Below are 19,138 nucleotides of genomic sequence, written 5' to 3' on the forward strand. Positions count from 1 at the left end.
TCTTGTCATGTCTGTGACCTGGATGCAGCACTCATCTTTGGGAAGGGCTGAGGGTATGGAAAGCAGCTGGAATGAGTTAATCCACAGCTTTGGAGCAGTGCATCCACTCAGAGACACCAAAATGTGGGCCCTGTGCTTTGGGACAACCACTGCCCTGTGCCCAAGGCCCTGCACAACTGCTCCAACAACCTGGGCTAACAACAACCCAATCTCTGCCTGGTGAGGGAAGGAAAATTGCTGATTTTATTCCACCTGGTATCCCAGCAGTCCTGACTCTCTCTCATCAGGCAGCTCCTCGGTGAAGCGTCTCTTTTGGCCCTGGGGATGGGGCTGCACCTGGGGCTGGCTACCAGTTGGCATGCTGGTTTTTACTGGGGCAGCAGGAAGGAAAGGAGCACTCAGAGGACTCTGCTGGGCACAAGTCAGAGAGAAAACACAAGAAAATTCGATAATGTGCATGTAAAGTATTCACTCACTGCAGTAAGGAGAACATACAAATAGTTTCTCTAGGGATAAGAGAATTTAGAGGAAAATTCACAACTGAAGAGGTAAAACAAAGATTTCATTTAGAGAATGCTCCCACCTCAAACTAATCCCCAGGTGTAATTTAAACTCAGGCACCTACATAGGGGCACCACAGAGTGTGATGATGCTCCTCAGACATTGAATTGACTCCCCAACCCCTGAAAATGTCCTTGCTGTTAAGAGGACAGGTGTAGTTTATAAATTTAATATAGAATATGAATAGAATATGAATAATATGGGCAGAATGGGAAGGGCAGAATGGGAAGGGCAGAATGGGAAGGGCAGAATGGGAAGGGCAGAATATGAAGGGCAGAATATGAAGGGCAGAATATGAAGGGCAGAATATGAGGGGCAGAATATGAGGGGCAGAATATGAGGGGCACAATGTGAAGGGCACAATGTGAGGGGCACAATATGAGGGGCACAATATGAGGGGCACAATGTGAAGGGCACAATGTGAGGGGCACAATGTGAGGGGCACAATGTGAGGGGCACAATGTGAGGGGCACAACATGAGGGGCACAACATGAGGGGCACAACATGAGGGGCACAACATGAAGGGCACAATATGAAGAATGGAATAGGAAAAACAGAATGGGAAAAACAGAATGGGAAAAACAGAATGGGAAAAACAGAATGGGGAAAACAGAATATGAAGAATGTAGTAAGAAGCTGCCAACCCAACAATTTAGTTGCTTAGAAGGATGGATCAGCTAAACAATAACAAAAACCACCAACATCCTCCCAAAAAACCCCCCAAACAAACAAACCAACGGTAAAAAGGACTAAAAAAAAGGCTAAAATAAAGCCCTAAAGAAGAACTACAAAGTCTTTTCTCCCCAGCAAAGAGCGACCCCAGGCAGTACCTGGCCCGTGCTGGCTGGAGGCTGCACCTGAGGAATGGGGTACTGGGTGGGCACGGGTGGCACGGCCGTGGGCAGCGCTGGGAGGACGCCAGGAGCCAGGGGCACGGCAGGGGGCACCATCCCTGGCACCCCATAGGGAGGCTGGACAGGCTGCTGAGGAGGGGCAACCACGGGGTAGCCGGACTGGTAGCCATTGGAGGGGTAATAGGAGGGCTGGGACGGGACGCTGCTGATCGTGGCTGGCTGGGTGAAGCCTGGAGAGAGGCAGAGAGGACAAAAGGACATCTCAGTTCTGCTACAGACACCACAAATGCCAATTAATTCCAAATGGAAAAGAGGCTGGAGTCTCAAAGGTGAGTTTTACCTGCCAAGGGAACTGCAGTGGTTATCTGGTTCACAAATCGAGAGTACTCGGCGTGAACCTAGGAGGAATTTCAAAGATTAGACAATAAAAATAAAAATATTGACATTTCTGTAACTGCCTATAACCATGTGAGGGAATGCTGATTCCAGAACACACTGGGCACAAGGACAGCAATAACCCAAACAGGAAAATCCACCCACCAAAATCCCATCAACATCCCCTGATCCTACTGGCCTCTGTGGCAGATTTGGATAATAATAATAATAATAATAATAATAATAATAATAACAATAATAATAATAATAATAATAATAATAATAATAATAATAATAATAATAATAATAATAAGGATAATAAGGATAATAAGGATAATAACAATAAGGATAATAACAATAAGGATAATAACAATAAGGATAATAATAAGGATAAGGATAATTAATAAGGATAACAATAAGGATAATAATAAGGATAATAATAAGGATAAGGATAATTAATAAGAATAATAAGGATAATAATAAGGATAATAATAAGGATAATAATAAGGATAATAATAAGGATAAGGATAATTAATAAGGATAATAATAAGGATAACAATAAGGATAACAATAAGGATAACAATAAGGATAATAATAAGGATAAGGATAATTAATAAGAATAATAAGGATAATAATAAGGATAACAATAAGGATAATAATAAGGATAATAATAAGGATAACAATAAGGATAATAATAAGGATAACAATAAGGATAACAATAAGGATAATAATAAGGATAACAATAAGGATAATAATGATAAGAATAATTAATAAGAATAATAAGGATAATGAGGATAATAAGGATAATAATATATATAATACTTGGATCATATTTGGGATAATAATAAAATATAACAAAATAAAATATAATGTTAAAATGTAATAAAAATATAATAAAACATAATAATAAAAATAGAATAGAATAATAAAATAGAATAAAAATATGATAAATATATCATAAAAATAATGGATGTACTAATGAAATATAATAATAAATATAATAAATATATATTAAAATTATAATAATAAAATATAATGATAAAATATAAAAATGGAATGTAATATATATTTTTATAGGAAACAGAGTGGCAAATTGATTTCTTCAATATTAATTAGTCCAATATTATTAATTACTACAACAGAGCCTCAGAGAATAAAAAAGCTTCCAAATATTTTTCAAAAGAAACTTTGTATCCCCTACTCCATTATCTTATTATTATCTTAACTGAAAGACTCTCCAGAACTTTATTCCTATTTCTATAAGGAAGCTGAGAAATTGAAGATTCTCTGTGTTATGGGAGAGATTTTCTAGAATTTTCTGCTACAGCAATCACCTCTGGCTATCAAAGAGGGGAAGCTGGAGCAATGAGCAAAAAGCAGATTTATGTTTGCAGATATTCCCTTCTCCTCACCCCCAGCTCTGCTCTGGAACCATTTGAATTTTTTGCCCCAAAAATTCTCAGCTCCTTCCTGAGAAATATTAAACAAGAATTCCACAGCAACCCTTGGGAGGACAAACCTATGAGGTTTCTCCCTGACACATGAAGAGCTTTGCTGAAAGAATTAAGAATTTTTTAATGCACATCCCAAACTACAGAAGGCTCTGAAATCTCCCATGTGTAAGAGTTACTCACTGTTTGCAAGAGGTTCTCACACAGCTTTTTAGCAGCTGCCAAACCTTCTGGCTTTGGGTGACTGAAAAAATACACAAAAAAATAATAAAATTTATAAGAACAAACTTTTCTGTCAAATTTGGGAGCTCCTTCTTTGCCCTATCACCATATGGTTATACCCTTATCACTTCAAGTCAAGCCAGGTGCAAAAATGTATTTAATTTGCATTAAATCAGTCCAAATGAAGAATTTCACACAGTGATTAAAGATTGAGCAACGTTCCTGACTGGGCATTGGGATTTTTAATGGGATTTTTTTTTTAATGGATTTTTAAAATGGGATTTTTTTTTTAAATTGATTTTTAATGGGAATTTTTTAAAATGGATTTTATGGGATTTTTAAAAATTGGGTTTTTTAAATGAGATTTTTTAAAAATGAATTTTAAAATTGATTTTTTATGGGATTTTTAAAAATTGGGTTTTTTTAAATGAGAATTTTTAAAAATGAATTTGAAATTTGATTTTTATGGGATCTTTTTAAAATTGATTTTTATGGGATTTTTTTAAAATTTGATTTTTGAACTGGATTTTTTTAAACTGATTTTTAAATGGGATTTTTTTAAATTGACTTTTATGGGATTTTTAAAAATTTAATTTTATGAGATCTTTTTAAAATTGATTTTTTATGGGATTTTTTTTAAATTGACTTTTATGGGATCTTTTTAAATTGACTTTTAAAGGGATTTTTTAAATGGATTTTTAAAATTTTTTTTTTAATTGACTTTTATAGGATTTTTTAAAATTGATTTTTATGGGATCTTTTTAAAATTGATTTTTAATGGGATTTTTTTTTAAATTGACTTTAATGGGATTTTTTTAAATGATTTTTTAATGAGATTTTTTAAAATGGATTTTTATGGGATTTTTTTAAATTGATTTTTATGGGATCTTTTTAAAATTGATTTTTTACGGGATTTTTTTAAAATTGACTTTTATGGGATTTTTTAAAATGATTTTTAATGAGATTTTTTTTAAATGGATTTTTATGGGATCTTTTAAAATTGATTTTTAAAGGGATTTTTTTTAATGGATTTTTAAAATTTTTTTTTTAATTGACTTTTATGGGATTTTTAAAGATTTAATTTTTTGGGATCTTTTTAAAACTGATTTTTATGGGATCTTTTTAAAATTGATTTTTATGGGATTTTTAAAAATTGATTTTATGGGATTTTTTTAAATGGATTTTTAAAGGGATTGTTTAAAATTAATTTTTAAAATGTTTTTAAATTTATTTTTATGGGATCTTTTTTAAAATTGATTTTTATGGTATTTTTTAAAATGTATTTTTATGGGATTTTTTAAAGTGGGTTTTTTGGGGATTTTTTTAATGGGCTTTTTATGGGATTTTTTAAAAATGGATTTTTAAAAACAGATTTTCAATGGGATAGTTTTAAAATGGATTTTTATGGGATTTTTTTAAGTGGGTTTTTATGGGATTTTTTTAATGAGCTTTTTATGGGATTTTTTTAAAAACAGATTTTTAATGGGATTTTTTTAAATGGATTTTTATGGGATTTTTTAAAGTGGGTTTTTATGGGATTTTTTTTTAAATTGGCTTTTTATGGGATTTTTTAAAATAATTTTTAAATTTTTTAATTTTTATGGGATTTTTTTTTAAACAGATTTTTAATGGGATTTTTTAAATGGATTTTTATGGGATTTTTTTATAAATGGATTTTTTTATAAATGGATTTTTAATGGGATTTTTTTATAAATGGAAATTTTATGGGATTTTTTTTTAAGTGGATCTTTTATGGGATTTTTTTAAAAATTGATTTTTTATGAGATTTTTTTATAAATGGATTTTTAATGGGTTTTTTTAAAATGGATTTTTATGGGATTTTTTAAAGTGGGTTTTTATGGGATCTTTTTAAATGGGCTTTTTATGGGATTTTTTAAAAATAATTTTTAAATTTTTAAGGGATTTTTTTAAAAAAAACCAGATTTTTAATGGGATTTTTTTATAAATGGATTTTTATGGGATTTTTTTATAAATGGATTTTTAATCGGATTTTTTAAAATGGATTTTTATGGGATTTTTTAAAGTGGGTTTTAATGGGATTTTTTTAAATAGGCTTTTTATGGGATTTTTTTTTAATAATTTAAAAATTTTTATGGGATTTTTTTAAACAGATTTTTAATGGGATTTTTATGGGATTTTTTTTTAATAATTTTAAAATTTTTATGGGATTTTTTTAAACAGATTTTTAATGGGATTTTTATGGGATTTTTTTTTAAAATGTATTTTTTATGGGATTTTTTTATAAATGGATTTTTAATGGGATTTTTTTAAAATGGATTTTTATGGGATTTTTTAAAGTGGGTTTTAATGGGATTTTTTTAAATAGGCTTTTTATGGGATTTTTTTTTAATAATTTAAAAATTTTTATGGGATTTTTTTAAACAGATTTTTAATGGGATTTTTATGGGATTTTTTTTTAAAAATGTATTTTTATGGGATTTTTTTATAAATGGATTTTTATGGGATTTTTTTAAAATGGATTTTTAATGGGATTTTTTTTATAAATGGATTTTTATGGAATTTTTTTATAAATGGATTTCTATGGGATTTTTTTAAAAATGGATTTTTAATGGGATTTTTTTTATATATGGATTTTTATGGGATTTTTTTGGAACTCTCCCATACCTGATGTAGATGTACATGGGTTCAAAGGCTTCTCTGCCTGATGCTGGTTCTATGCAACCTGAGCCTTTCCCTCGAAGAAAGACTTTGGCACCAGTTTCAATCTGAATGTGCTGCAAGTAGGAGCAGCCAGGCCCTTCCACCTTCTCCTTCACATTAAATGTGGGCACAGCATGTTCCAGCCCAACAAACAACTTGTCCTGGACATAATGCATCTGCAAATGAACAGCAAATCTTTAATATTTCATTTTCATTTCACTGAGGGCAGACATCTCACTGCTGGGACACACAGAAGGCTTCAGGGTCAGATGCAGAAATATGAGTTCTGAAGTAAAAATTGATTTCTATTTCAATGTCAACACCTTCTGCAGGCCTTAATCAGCAGACAGCTTGTCCTGGACATAATGCATCTGGAAATGAACAGCAAAAGCTTTAATATTTCACTCTAATTTCACTGAGGACAGACAGAAGGGTCCAGTGTCAGATGGCACAGTGAGCCCTGGGCTTTTCTGGAGGTAGGACTGCTCTCTCCATCCCTTTGCTTTTAGGAGGCCACTGTCACCTGAGTCTCACTCTCCAGACTCAGTCTTGTTAGTGCTCCAGATTTCACAGCACAAGCTGGGGGTGATTTTTTTGGGGTGGTTTTTCAGCTTTTGTGCTGTGATTTTGTTGGTTTTTGGTTTTTTTTTTAATAAATAACACATGACACATCTGCTTTGTAAAAGGCAAATCTTGCAAGCAGTGATAGTCAATAAAATGCACTCACCCCTGACTGGAATGGAGGTTTTTGGCCAACAGCTGGAGTTATCTGAGTGATGGGGGCTGGCTGGTGATACACAGTGACTGTGGCCCCATTGAATGTGGGGCTGGAGCCCGTGGCTGCTTTCACCACTCCATTGGTAATGATCTCCTTGATTCTGTTAACAGCTCCTAGGTGAGAGAACATAAAATCCATTCTAATTCAGCAGCCCAGAGTACTCAAACTGTGACATAACTGGGTTGTTTTGCATATTCTGTTATGGGATTGCATCTCCCTGTGGGGCCCAGGGTTTGCACCCCTGTGTGGGATCACAGAGGATCCCCAGGGATCCTGGAGCTGTGTCAGGGAGGTTTAGGATGGATTATCAGGGAAAGGTTCTTCCCCTTGAGGCTCCCCAGGGCATGGGCACAGCCCCAGGGCTGCGAGAGCTCCAGGAGGGTTTGGGAAATGCTCCCAGGGTGGGATTTTGGGGGTCAGTGCAGGGCCAGGGCTTGGACTGGGTGATCCCTGTGGGTCCCTCCCAGCTCAGGTATTCAGTGAAGTATCAGAATTCCTTCTCCATTTCCACCCTGATAAAGCTTGGGCAATGTTTTAAGGCAAGGTCAGGGAGGAACAACCCCAGGCACCAGCACAGGCTGGGGGTGACCTGCTGGGGAGGATCTGAGGGGTGTCACCAAGCTGTCCCTGAGCCAGCACTGTGTCCTGGCAGCCAGGGGACAGAGGGGTCCTGGGCTGGGTGAGGAAGAGCATTCCCAGCAGGTCAGGGGGTGCTCCAGGCAGTGCTGAACCTCTGCAGGGCTGTGCCCAGCTCTGGCACCCTCAGCACAGCAGGGCCAGGGAGCTCCTGCAGGGTGACAAAGATGCTGAAGGGCCTGGAGGGTCCCTGCCCAGAAAGGCTGAGGGAGCTGGGGCTGCTCAGCCTGGAGAGGAGCCCCAGGGAGAGGGGCCTCAGCCCTGGGTGTCCCCAGGTGTCCCTGGGTGTCTCTCAGTGTCCCTGGGTGTCCCCAGGTGTCCTTGTCTGTCTCTCAGTGTTCCTGGGTATCCCTATCTGTCCCAGGGAGTCCTTGGCTCTCCCTGACTGCCCCTGGGTGTCTCTGAGCATCCCTGGCTGTCCCCAGGCGTCCCTGTGTGTGTCCTTGGGCATCCCTGGGTGTCCCTGGATGTCTCTGGGTGTCCCTCTGTGTGTCCCTGTCTGTCTCTGGGTGTTCCTATCTGTTCCTGGCTGTCCCCAGGTGTCCCTGTGTGTCCCAGTCTGTCTGTCCCAGTCTGTCCCAGTCCGTCCCTGTGTGCAGAGGCCAGAGCAGCCCCAGGCTCTGCTCCAGGCCCAGCAATGGCCCCAGAGCCACGGGCAGGGCCTGAGCCCAGGAGCTGCCCCTGGCCAGGAGGCAGAGCTGCTGCCCTGGGCAGTGCCCAGCGCTGAGCAGAGCCCAGAGAGGCTGTGGAGCCTCCGTGCCTGGGGATCCCAGAGCCACCTGCAACAGCCCTGGGATGTCCCTGCCTGGGGATCCAGAGCCACCTGCAGCAGCCCTGGGGTGTCCCTGCCTGGGGATCCAGAGCCACCTGCAACAGCCCTGGGGTGTCCCTGCCTGGGGATCCAGAGCCACCTGGCCCCAGCCCGGTGCCCTCTGCTCTGGGATGGCCCTGTCTGAGCAGGGTGGTGGCACCAGACGTGACCCTCTGTGGTCCTTCTGGCAGGAGGCCTCCCTGTCACACCCCTGTTCCCATGGATCTGGGTGTGTTATCAGTGAGATAAGAGCTGTACCTGCCCACTCCCTCCCCACCTTCCTTGCAGTCTATCCAAAATTTTCATTTCCTGATGAATGCAGTCCATGGCACCTCAGGGATTTCTGAGCAGAGATCTCAGTATCAGTGCTTGAATGGAGTCTGTTATCACCACCAAGGTGTTTATAACTCAAATCCAACCCTTTATCACAAACAGGGAGAGAAAAACCAAAATATTTTGTACTCACTGTCAACCAACTCCCGTGTCTGACCCTGAACATGAAGATACAGAGGACGATCTCTGGAAAGAAAAAGTCAAATATTCAATTAAACCCACAGACAACACAATAATAATGGACCCAATCTAATTATATCACAGTCATTACATGCAGAAAGTCTTCCATAAAAATCTGAAATGCCCTCCAGATAACAGAACACAAATTCCTTGACTATCACAGTGCTCAGGCAGAAAAGCTCTGCACTGAAAATCTGATTCAGGAATTGATGATGATTCAGCAAAGTTACAGCACTGAAAACTTGAATTTGCTTGCCCACATAAATGGGTCACAAACTAAAAGCAGCAAGAAATTGGGAAGTATTTGGGCAGTTGCAGTCTTCTGTGAGGAGAAGTTGAGCACAGTGTGATCTGTCAGGGTCATGGCTGGGCTGGTTGTTTCAGCCCAGGACCACCAGAATGGCAAATTTATAGGAGAACCAACCAAACAGAACCCCAGCACTCTGTCACCTCAGAGGAAAAAAAGCAGAACCTCCAAAAATAAAAATACAAACCCAGGTCCCACTTTGGCTTTCTCTTCTGCAGTCATGAACCTCCCTCGAGTGGAGACAGCTGCTCCACTCAGGCGACTGATCTGCAAAAAATGGACAAAACCCAGTGAAACACCTGCCAACAGCAAACAAGGCACACACAGAATGCCAAAACTTCAACAATGTTCTTGTAGAAACCCCAGAAATCATTAATGAAGTGCTAAGAGGCTGATGCTGGCTCTGAAGCCATAATACTGATGCCTTGTGAAGGCTGATTTAGAACAGAGGCTGGACAGAGTTAATTAATCAAGTAGGGATTTATTAAAAGGCCTCAACAGATTCACCTTGAGCAGCACCAGAGCCCAGCCAGGGCTACACCCAAGATGAACCAAAATGGTCCCAAAAATGGATGACTGGTCATGGGGTCCCACACTGCTGTAAGTTTTGTCTAGTAGTATATTTGACTTAATTGTCTAATCACAGTTCCAGCCCATGCAGTCCCATTTTCTTGTTTTTCCCTCTTCAGCCCACGTTGTTTGTGCTCTTGGGGCTGAGATTTGGATCATTTGTCCTTGGTGCCCAGCTAGAGCAGGAATTGTTTTGTCTCCCTGCTCTGTGCAGAGAGCTCACAATCCCATAATATGAACTCAGACTCACACACAGCACAGAACCTGAAAAATATAAAAACTAAACCCTGAGGTATCAATACAACCATTTACTGAGCAAACCAACAAACCCCTTTAGAAAACACGAGTTTCCTAGAAAGAAACAACCCTGGACAGAGTTCACTGCCAGTTCATTTCACCTTGTCTCCTCAGGAACAAGGTGAAAGGTGGCCAGGGTTATGTAAGCCCAGAGCTCCCTGCCAAGGCAGCAGAGCTGCTGCAGGGAGTATTTTAAGGTCCCCCTGATGAAGGAAGGAAATGATGAATCTGGCTCCATGCTCTTAGAAGGCTAATTTATTATCATATCATATCATATTACATCATACTATGTTATACTATATTATATTATATTATATTATGCTATATTGTATTGTGCTATATTATGGTATATCACATTATGCCATATTGTATTATATTATATTATACTATACTAAATTATATTAAACTATATTATATTACATTATATTGTATTATATCATATAATATCACATTGTATTATACCACATTATATTATATTATGCCATAGTATATTATACTATCCTAAATTATATTATATTATATTGTGCTATATTGTATTGTGCTATATTATGCTATATCACATTATGCCATATTATATTATATTACATTACATTATATTACATTACATTATATTACATTATACTGTATTATATAATATAATATCACATTGTATTATATCACATTATATTATACTATATTATATTATATTGTGCTATACTGTATTGTGCTATATGATGCTATATCACATTATGCCTTATTATATTACATTATATTATATTATACTATACTAAATTATATTATACTATATTATATTACATTATATTGTATTATATCATATAATATCACATTGTATTATATCACATTATATTACATTATGCCATATTATATTATATTGTGCTATATCACATTGTGCCATATATTAATCATATCATATTATATCATACTATATGACATCATACTATATTCTATTATATTATACTATATTATATTATATTGTGCTATATTGTATTGTGCTATATTATGCTATATCACATCATGCCATATTATATTACATTATATTGTATTATATCATGTAATATCACATTGTATTATATCACATTATATTATGACATATTATATTATATTAATCATATCATATTATATCATACTATATTATATTATACCTTATTATACCATATTATATTGTATCATATCATACTATATTATATTATATCATAACATACTATATTATATTATATTGTATCATATCATAGAATGCTATACTAAAGCTATCCTAAAGACTGGAGAAAGGATAGAGACAGAAAGCCAAAAGATAATAATGAAAACTCCTGACTCTCTCCTCAGAGTCCCAACACAGCCTGACCATGACTGCTCATTAAGTAAAAACAATTCACCTGTTGGATAAACAATCTCCAACCACATTCCAAAGCAGCAGAACACAGGAGAGCAAAACGAGATCAGAGTGTTTTCCTTTTTCTCTGAGCTTCTCAGGAGAGAAATCCTGGGCAGAGAGGGTTTTCCAGCCAATGTGACAGTGCCACTGGGGGTGTGGGACATACCTCATCCTGGGTCTGGCCCCGGGTCAGCAGGTTCCTGCACGTCAGGGGGACATCATTGATCTCCACCTCTGCCACCACAAGGTCATCCTTGCTCTTACTCGTGGCTGGACCTTTTCCCAGAGCCTGCAGCTTCAAAGAGAAGCAGTTGCAAAAGTGGAAAAAAAGCACAAACAAACTCAAGGGGGGAAGGTCCTTGTTGTTCACCCCCTTCAGTTGTTGAAGGCAAAATTTACATATTGTACATTGAAAAAAATCCTTACAGATTGCACAGGAAAGCACATTGGAATTGCTGCTGGATCTGCCCAAATAAACACACTGGGTTTATCTTCAGTAATTATTAATAAAATAAATAATAAACATCCTTCTTGTGCATCCCCTGCAGTTGTTGAAGGCAAAATCTTTACACAGATTAGTGAAAAGTGCATTGGAATTGCTGCTGGATCTGCCCAAACAAACACACTGGGTTTATCTTCAGCACTTATTAACAAAATAAATAATAAACATCCTTCTTGTGCATCCCCTTCAGTTGTTGAAGGTAAAATCTTAACACAGATGAGTGAAAAGTACATTGGAATTCCTGCTGGATCTGCCCAAACAAACACACTGGGTTTATCTTCAGCACTTATTAATAAAATAAATAATAAACATCCTTCTTGTGCATCCCCTTCAGTTGTTGAAGGCAAAATCTTTACACAGATGAGTGAAAAGTACATTGGAATTACTGCTGGATCTGCCCAAATAAACACACTGGGTTTATCTTCAGCAATTATTAATAAAATAAATAATAAACATCCTTCTTGTGCATCCCCTTCAGTTGTTGAAGGCAAAATCTTAACACAGATTAGTGAAAAGTACATTGGAATTCCTGCTGGATCTGCCCAAATAAACACACTGGGTTTACCTTCAGTAATTATTAATAAAATAAATAATAAACATCCTTCTTGTGCACCTCCTTCAGTTGTTGAAGGTAAAATCTTAACACAGATTAGTGAAAAGTACATTGGAATTGCTGCTGGATCTGCCTCCTCACAGCCCAAATCAACACAGTGGGTTTATTTTCAGCACATATTAACAGATAATTAATGTTTCTGCTCTGTACATGATGTGGAACTGGGCTGTAGAGCTCTCATAGTTAACATCCTTCTTGTTCACCCCTTTCAGGTTTTGAAGGCAACAGAAGTGATTTAAGGAGAATTTGGGACAATTTCCCACTCTTTTTTTTTTTATTTGTGAGTAAATCCTGTGGCAAAATTAGCACTCCAAAAAGGCTGCAGGGGTGTTTCAGCCCCAGAAGTGATTTAAGGAGAATTTGGGACAATTCCCCAACTTTTTTTTTTAATTTGTGAGTAAATCCTGTGGCAAAATGAGCACTCCAAAAAGGCTGCAGGGGTATTCCAGCCCCAGAAGTGACAGAGAAGCAATTTAAGGAGATTTTGGGACAATTTCCCACTTTTTTTTTTTTTTTTTCAGTTGAGAGTAAATTCCAGATTAGTAGAAAGCAACTTGGAGTTACTGCTGGATCTGCCTCCTCACAGCCCAAATCAACACAGTGGGTTTATTTTCAGCACATATGAACACATAATTAATGTTTTGCTCTGTACATGATGTGGAACTGAGCTGCAGAGTTGGTAGAACAGAAACCAAAGCATTTCCCCCTGGAGTTGGCAGCTCTGACAGAAATCTGAGAGCCCAGTGAAATGTGCACTTCATGTTTGTAGCTCCTGCTCCTCTGAACAGCCTTCAGAGGCAGAATTTAGAATTTCTGCTCAAGATCTGAACTCATCCACACTGTATTTGTCCCCATCTTTAAGACAGGGGTGCCATCTTTTGTGTCAGCCTAAGAAATAAAAAGGCACAGTGAGAGATTCAGAAGATACAGTGGAAGAGTTGGGAGTTCCCACAAAGAACTTTTCAATGTACAGAGTTAGCACAGCCTCCTAAATATCCTGAAATTCATTTGGGGGACATAAAGGTCAAACAAGACTCTATAAAAAAAGAAAACCTTCCAGGATCACCAATCCACTGTCACAAATATAACTTTGGAGGAGGCAGCTACAGAGGGACTCCAGCACAGGGCACTGTTCTGACTTTAAACTGCTCCACTCTTGCCACACTTTAAAAAAAAAAATACATTCATTAACCTGCAGCTCCTTAATTTCCATTGCCTCACAACCTGCAAGGTCATGAGAGTTAATTATTCTAGAAATGCCAGCACTGAACATGTTCTACCAAAAACAAAATATGCAGTGAAAGAACTATATATATATTATATATATATATATAATATATATATAAACATATATAAAAATATAAATAAATATTTATTAGATATTGTATATACAGAGTTATTATATTTTAAAAAGTGTGTAATAAAAACTGGCACCCCAAATGCACATGAATCCAACAGTTTGTCACAGGATGCCAGAGTGCCACCAGAGCCTGTGACACAAACAGAGCTGGGAGAATGAGACAGCACCAGCACCTGCCAATTTTGGGATGTCTCAAAATGGATTTTACTTCATGGGCTGTGACAGAAGCGTCAGGGAAGCAATTTAAGGAGAATTTGGGACAATTTCCCACTCTTTTTTTAAATTGTGAGTAAATCCTGTGGCAAAATGAGCACTCCAAAAAGGCTGCAAGGGTATTTCACCCCCAGAAGTGATATAAGGAGAATTTGGGAAAATTCCCCAACTTTTTTTTTTAATTTGTGAGTAAATCCTGTGGCAAAATTAGCACTCCAAAAAGGCTACAGGGGTATTTCACCCCCAGAAGTGATTTAAGGAGATTTTGGGACAATTTCCCACGATTTTTTTTAAATCTGTAGTAAAATTCTGTGACAAAATTAGCACTCCAAAAGGCTGCAGGGGTATTTCACCCCCAGAAGTGATATAAGGAGAATTTGGGAAAATTTCCCACTCTTTTTTTTTAAATTGTGAGTAAATTCCATGGAAAAATGAGCACTCCAAAAAGGCTGCAAGGGTATTTCACCCCCAGAAGTGATTTAAGGAGATTTTGGGACAATTTCCCACGATTTTTTTTTAATCTGTAGTAAAATTCTGTGACAAAATTAGCACTCCAAAAGGCTGCAGGGGTATTTCACCCCCAGAAGTGATTTAAGGAGATTTTGGGACAATTTCCCACTCTTTTTTTTTAAATTGTGAGTAAATTCCATGGAAAAATGAGCACTCCAAAAAGGCTGCAGGGGTATTTCACCCCCAGAAGTGATTTAAGGAGATTTTGGGACAATTTCCCACGATTTTTTTTTAATCTGTACTAAAATTCTGTGACAAAATTAGCACTCCAAAAGGCTGCAGGGGTATTTCACCCCCAGAAGTGATTTAAGGAGAATTTGGGACAATTTTGCACTTTTTTTTTAAATTTGTGAGTAAATCCTGTGGCAAAATTAGCACTCCAAAAAGGCTGCAGGGGTATTTCACCCCCAGAAGTGATTTAAGGAGATTTTGGGACAATTTTGCACTCTTTTTTTTTATTTGTGAGTAAATCCTATGTTCAAAATGAGCACTCCTTTGGGTGCAGCCTCACAAGGCAAACCCTCAGAGTGGCACCAGTGTAAAAAAACACCCCAAAAACCAGTGTGAAAAAAGAAATACAACACTATAAACCCCACCCTCCTTGTTCATTTTTTATTTCAGTGAGTTTGGATGGAAATTCCTCAAAGATGGAAGGGAGGGAGTGCAGAGGAGGCCACAGAGCTGCAGGCTGGGAGTGCTCACCTGGAGAAGGATCCAGGGGGAGCTCAGAGCCCCTTGCAGGGCTTAAAGGGTTATAAAAATGAGCAAAAAGGATTTTTTACCAGAGCACAAAGTAACAGGACATGGGGCAATGGTTTTGAAATGACAGATGGCAGGGTTGGGTGGGATCTTGGGAAAGAATTGTTCACTGGGAGGGTGTGAGGCCCTGGCACAGGTGCCCAGAGCAGCTGGGGCTGCCCCTGGATCCCTGGCAGTGCCCAGGGCCAGGCTGGGATGGTGGAAGGTGTCCCTGCCATGGCACTGGATGGATTTTAAGGTCTCTTTTAACCCCAACCATTCCATGGTTCCATGAGAACATTGCTCAGAATTCCCCCTACCAAAAATCCCCTTGCACCTAAACTGGGGGGGGGTGAGGAGCTGAAACTCCTGAGCTCCCCAATCTTTGGACATCTGGGAATGAACACATTGAACAGATTGCCCAGAGCAGCTGGGGCTGCCCCTGCATCCCTGGCAGTGTTGGGCAGGGCTTGGAGCACCCTGGGATGGTGGAAAGGGTCCCTGCCATGGCACTGGAGGAGTTTTTGGGTCTATTCCAACCCAAACCATTCCATGGTTCTATGAGAACATTGCTCAGAATTCCCCCCACCAAAAATCCCCTTGCACCTAAACTGGGAGGGGTGAGGAGCTGAAACTCCTGAGCTCCCCAATCTTTGGATGTTTGGGATTAAACACATGAAAAGAGATTGCCCAGAGCAGCTGGGGCTGCCCCTGGATCCCTGGCAGTGCCCAAGGAGCCACCTGAGGCAGTGGGAGGTGTCCCTGCCCATGGCAGGGGTGGGACAAGATGAGCTCTGAGGTCTCTTCCAACCCAAACCACCCTGTGGCTCCATGAAACTTGAAACAGCTTCTAAACTTGGCTCTAGCACAGGCTGAGGACAGGCAGAAGAGCAAGACAAGACTGGGACTGGAACTGGAAAAGCAGCTTGAAGTTAAACTTGCTTTAGAATAGAAAACTCAGAGATTATTCAAGAGGAACACACCAGTCCAACTGCCTGAGCTCATCAGGGTCAACCAAGCTCGGGGCAGGGCCCAGCAAAAGCTGAATAAGCTGATTAGGAATTGGATATACAGCTCATACTGGGAACTTCTTCAGGCACCAAAATCATTTGGCCCCATATTTTAAAGCAGTCGTTTCACACTGCAGTTTTTCATCAGCTCTGCTTTCTGGAAAAATCCTCGTGGCTCCCTCACAACTCAGAATATTCTACGCTTCTGAGAAAAAAAACCCAAACTTTTTTACCTCCCTACAGGTGGCTTTGGTAAAATCTCACAGCGGACTGACCTCACAGCCATCCACTGCTTTCTGTTACGCAGAAAAATATTTTTAAAATTATTCTCGACTGTTTTTATGGCAGCCAATTTCCTGAACCACCCCCGCGCCCACCCACCCACCTTGTCCGCCGTGCTGGGCGCCGGCTTCAGCTTCCCTTTGGCCATCAGCATCGCGTTGATCTTCGCCGCCACGGCCGCGGCCGCATCCAGCGCTCCCGAGGGCGCCGCCGAGCTCTCGGACCCGGCCACGGCGGCGGCGCCATCGCCGCCCCCACCGGGGAACGGCCGCCCGGGCAGCGGCGCCGTGCCGGGGAGGAGGAAATTAGGAGCCGGGCCGGGCTGATCCCACTTGCTGCGGCGCCTGGAAAAGACAGAGGGGGCGTGAGGCGCTGCTCCGAGGGACACCGGGGCCGCCCGAGCCGCCGCGGCCGCGCCTCACCCGCCCGCGGCCCCCGCGTCCCGCTGCGCTCCGCCGCCCGCCGACATGGCCGCCACGGCTGCCGGGCGTCACTTCCGGCTCCGCGCCCGCCGCGCGCCGCCGCTTCCGCCCGTTGCCATGGAGACGGCGCAGCCACTTCCGGTCGCTGCCATGGGGACGGACGTGGCACCGCGGGCCGGGGGTGGTGAGGGGGGAAAGGACCCCAAAGATCACCCAGATCACCCCGCTAATGTTCCCACGTGTGTTAGCCCAAGGATTATGCCGTTTTCCCAAAATTAAATGTAAATATGTAACTTTGTTTTGGCCCAGCTGGAGTTTGGACACACCTTGTGCCATTTTATCCCAAGGCAATACAGAAATTACAGTGTCTAAAAGGACCCCAAAATCACCCCTTCTAATGTTTCCACCTGTATTATCCCAAGTATTGTGCCATTTTCCCAAAATTAAGTGTAAATATGTAACTTTGTTTTGGCCCAGCTGGAGTTTGGATGCACGGTGTGCCATTTTATCCCAAGGCAATACAAAAATTAAAGTGTCTGAAAGGACCCCAAAGATCACCTAGTGCAATCCCCTGTGAAAACCCAGTCACTGTCCTGTGAAAATGAAAAAAGTTTCATACAGGACAATAGGAGACAAAATAAAGCAAAAGTTATTTTAGCCAGGTGCTTGGTATCCCTGTTACCTTCGGGGATACCCTTTAAATACTTTTTTTATTATATTAGCTTGTTACATATTCATAAACAATTGTGCACAGTGAATTTTTTCCCAAACTAGTTTACATATTCCAAGATTTTTTTAGCATGGCTCCTCCTGGGGTCCACCTTTTTAGAGCATGCATATTCTTTGGCTGTGGTTTTAGTCCATTAGTTCATTATCATATTATCTATTATTATTATCTATTATTCTTAGTCCATTTAGTCCATATCACCTTCAGTTTTGGGCCTTGGCCTAGATTTTCTTCAGACACTAAATGCTGATTGTGAAAAACACCAATCACTTGTTTTTAAAATTTTAAGTTTAATTGTAATAAAATGGTTATAAAAATAGGAATACAATTAGGGTAATAAAAAATTGGACATTTAGGATTAGGACCACACAAGATGTGAAAAACAGCAATCACTTGTTTTTAAAATTTTAAGTTTAATAGTAAAAAAATTGTTATAAAAATAGTAATATAATTAGAGTAATAAAAATTTGGACAATTCGGATTAGGACAATACAAGACAATAAAATCAAAGAGTTACAGATATTCTGGGTACCTTTTTCTGGGTAAAATAAGCCTGAAAAAGGACCCACGTTAACAGAGGATTAACCCTTAAAAACAAGAACCTGTTGCATATTCATACACCTCATCCATGATGCATAAATTCCATTCAAACACAGGATTCTGTCTGGGCAGTGTCAACTTCTTCCTCTGAATCCTGACAGTGTCTCCAGGGCTGAGCGAGGCAGGATAAAGTTCATTTCTTCTGATAATGGAGCAATAAATTCTCTTTCTCTGAAAGATTTAGGTGTCCTGTGGCTGCCACCAGTGTGAGCACCTCATTCCTTTCTTCAAAAAGTGCCTTACATAGCATAGTTTCTATTTTAACATTAGGTTATAACCTAAAACTATATTTAACACACTACTTAAGAAAATACAGCATAACTTTCTAACAGAAAACATATAATATTCATTTTAATATTTGCAAAAGCCAGTAATAAAATACGCATTTTCACACTGATAATTAGAATGTCAATAGCAGGGTCCTCATCCTATGTTCACTGGATGTTATCCCATCCAAGCAGGCATTTTAACACAAGCATAGCTATTTTATTATTATATGTAAGCTTAATTAACAACAGAAATAAAACCCATACCTTTATAACAAAGTTATTTTAACATCACATATATAGAATCCATTTGAGTATTTGCGAAAAGCCAATATTATAACACGAGGGAATGGCTGGAGCTGTGTCAGCGGGTTTAAATTGGATTATCAGGAAAGGTTCTTCCCCCAGAAGGGAATGGCGCTGACCCAAAGCTGCCAAAGCTCCAGAAGCCTTTGGACAACGCCCT

At 39.5% G+C, this 19,138-nt stretch overlaps 1 protein-coding gene and 1 non-coding gene across 6 annotated transcripts in view; both read right to left on the minus strand.

Moving 5' to 3' along the window:
* The window catches only part of KHDC4 (KH domain containing 4, pre-mRNA splicing factor), a 23,110-nt gene extending 5,917 nt beyond the window's left edge, over positions 1-17,193 (minus strand). For 3 of the 5 annotated variants that reach the window (XR_011684345.1, XM_071456804.1, XM_071456809.1), the window contains exons 1-11: positions 17,080-17,193; positions 16,761-17,001; positions 11,596-11,724; positions 9,378-9,457; positions 8,837-8,889; positions 6,873-7,036; positions 6,110-6,321; positions 3,425-3,485; positions 1,756-1,813; positions 1,392-1,645; positions 253-411 (exon numbers count right to left, since the gene is read on the minus strand). Coding sequence is in view for 4 of the 5 variants with exons in the window: in XM_071456804.1 (XP_071312905.1) it covers positions 253-411; positions 1,392-1,645; positions 1,756-1,813; positions 3,425-3,485; positions 6,110-6,321; positions 6,873-7,036; positions 8,837-8,889; positions 9,378-9,457; positions 11,596-11,724; positions 16,761-17,001; positions 17,080-17,126 (1,458 nt within the window). In the remaining variant the exon portion in view is untranslated. The remainder of the gene's footprint in view (positions 1-252; positions 412-1,391; positions 1,646-1,755; positions 1,814-3,424; positions 3,486-6,109; positions 6,322-6,872; positions 7,037-8,836; positions 8,890-9,377; positions 9,458-11,595; positions 11,725-16,760; positions 17,002-17,079) is intronic. The other 2 variants (XM_071456806.1, XM_071456805.1) reach the window with 2 other exon arrangements.
* LOC139584814 (small Cajal body-specific RNA 4) lies at positions 6,582-6,710 on the minus strand. The gene has a single exon (XR_011676839.1). It is a non-coding gene; the product is annotated as a small Cajal body-specific RNA 4 (non-coding RNA).
* Positions 17,194-19,138: the final 1,945 nt, after the last annotated feature.

This window comes from Agelaius tricolor, unplaced genomic scaffold (assembly GCF_023055355.1).
Source record: "Agelaius tricolor isolate 1412-34295 unplaced genomic scaffold, bAgeTri1.0.p SCAF_66, whole genome shotgun sequence".
Taxonomy (NCBI): Eukaryota; Metazoa; Chordata; class Aves; order Passeriformes; family Icteridae; genus Agelaius; species Agelaius tricolor.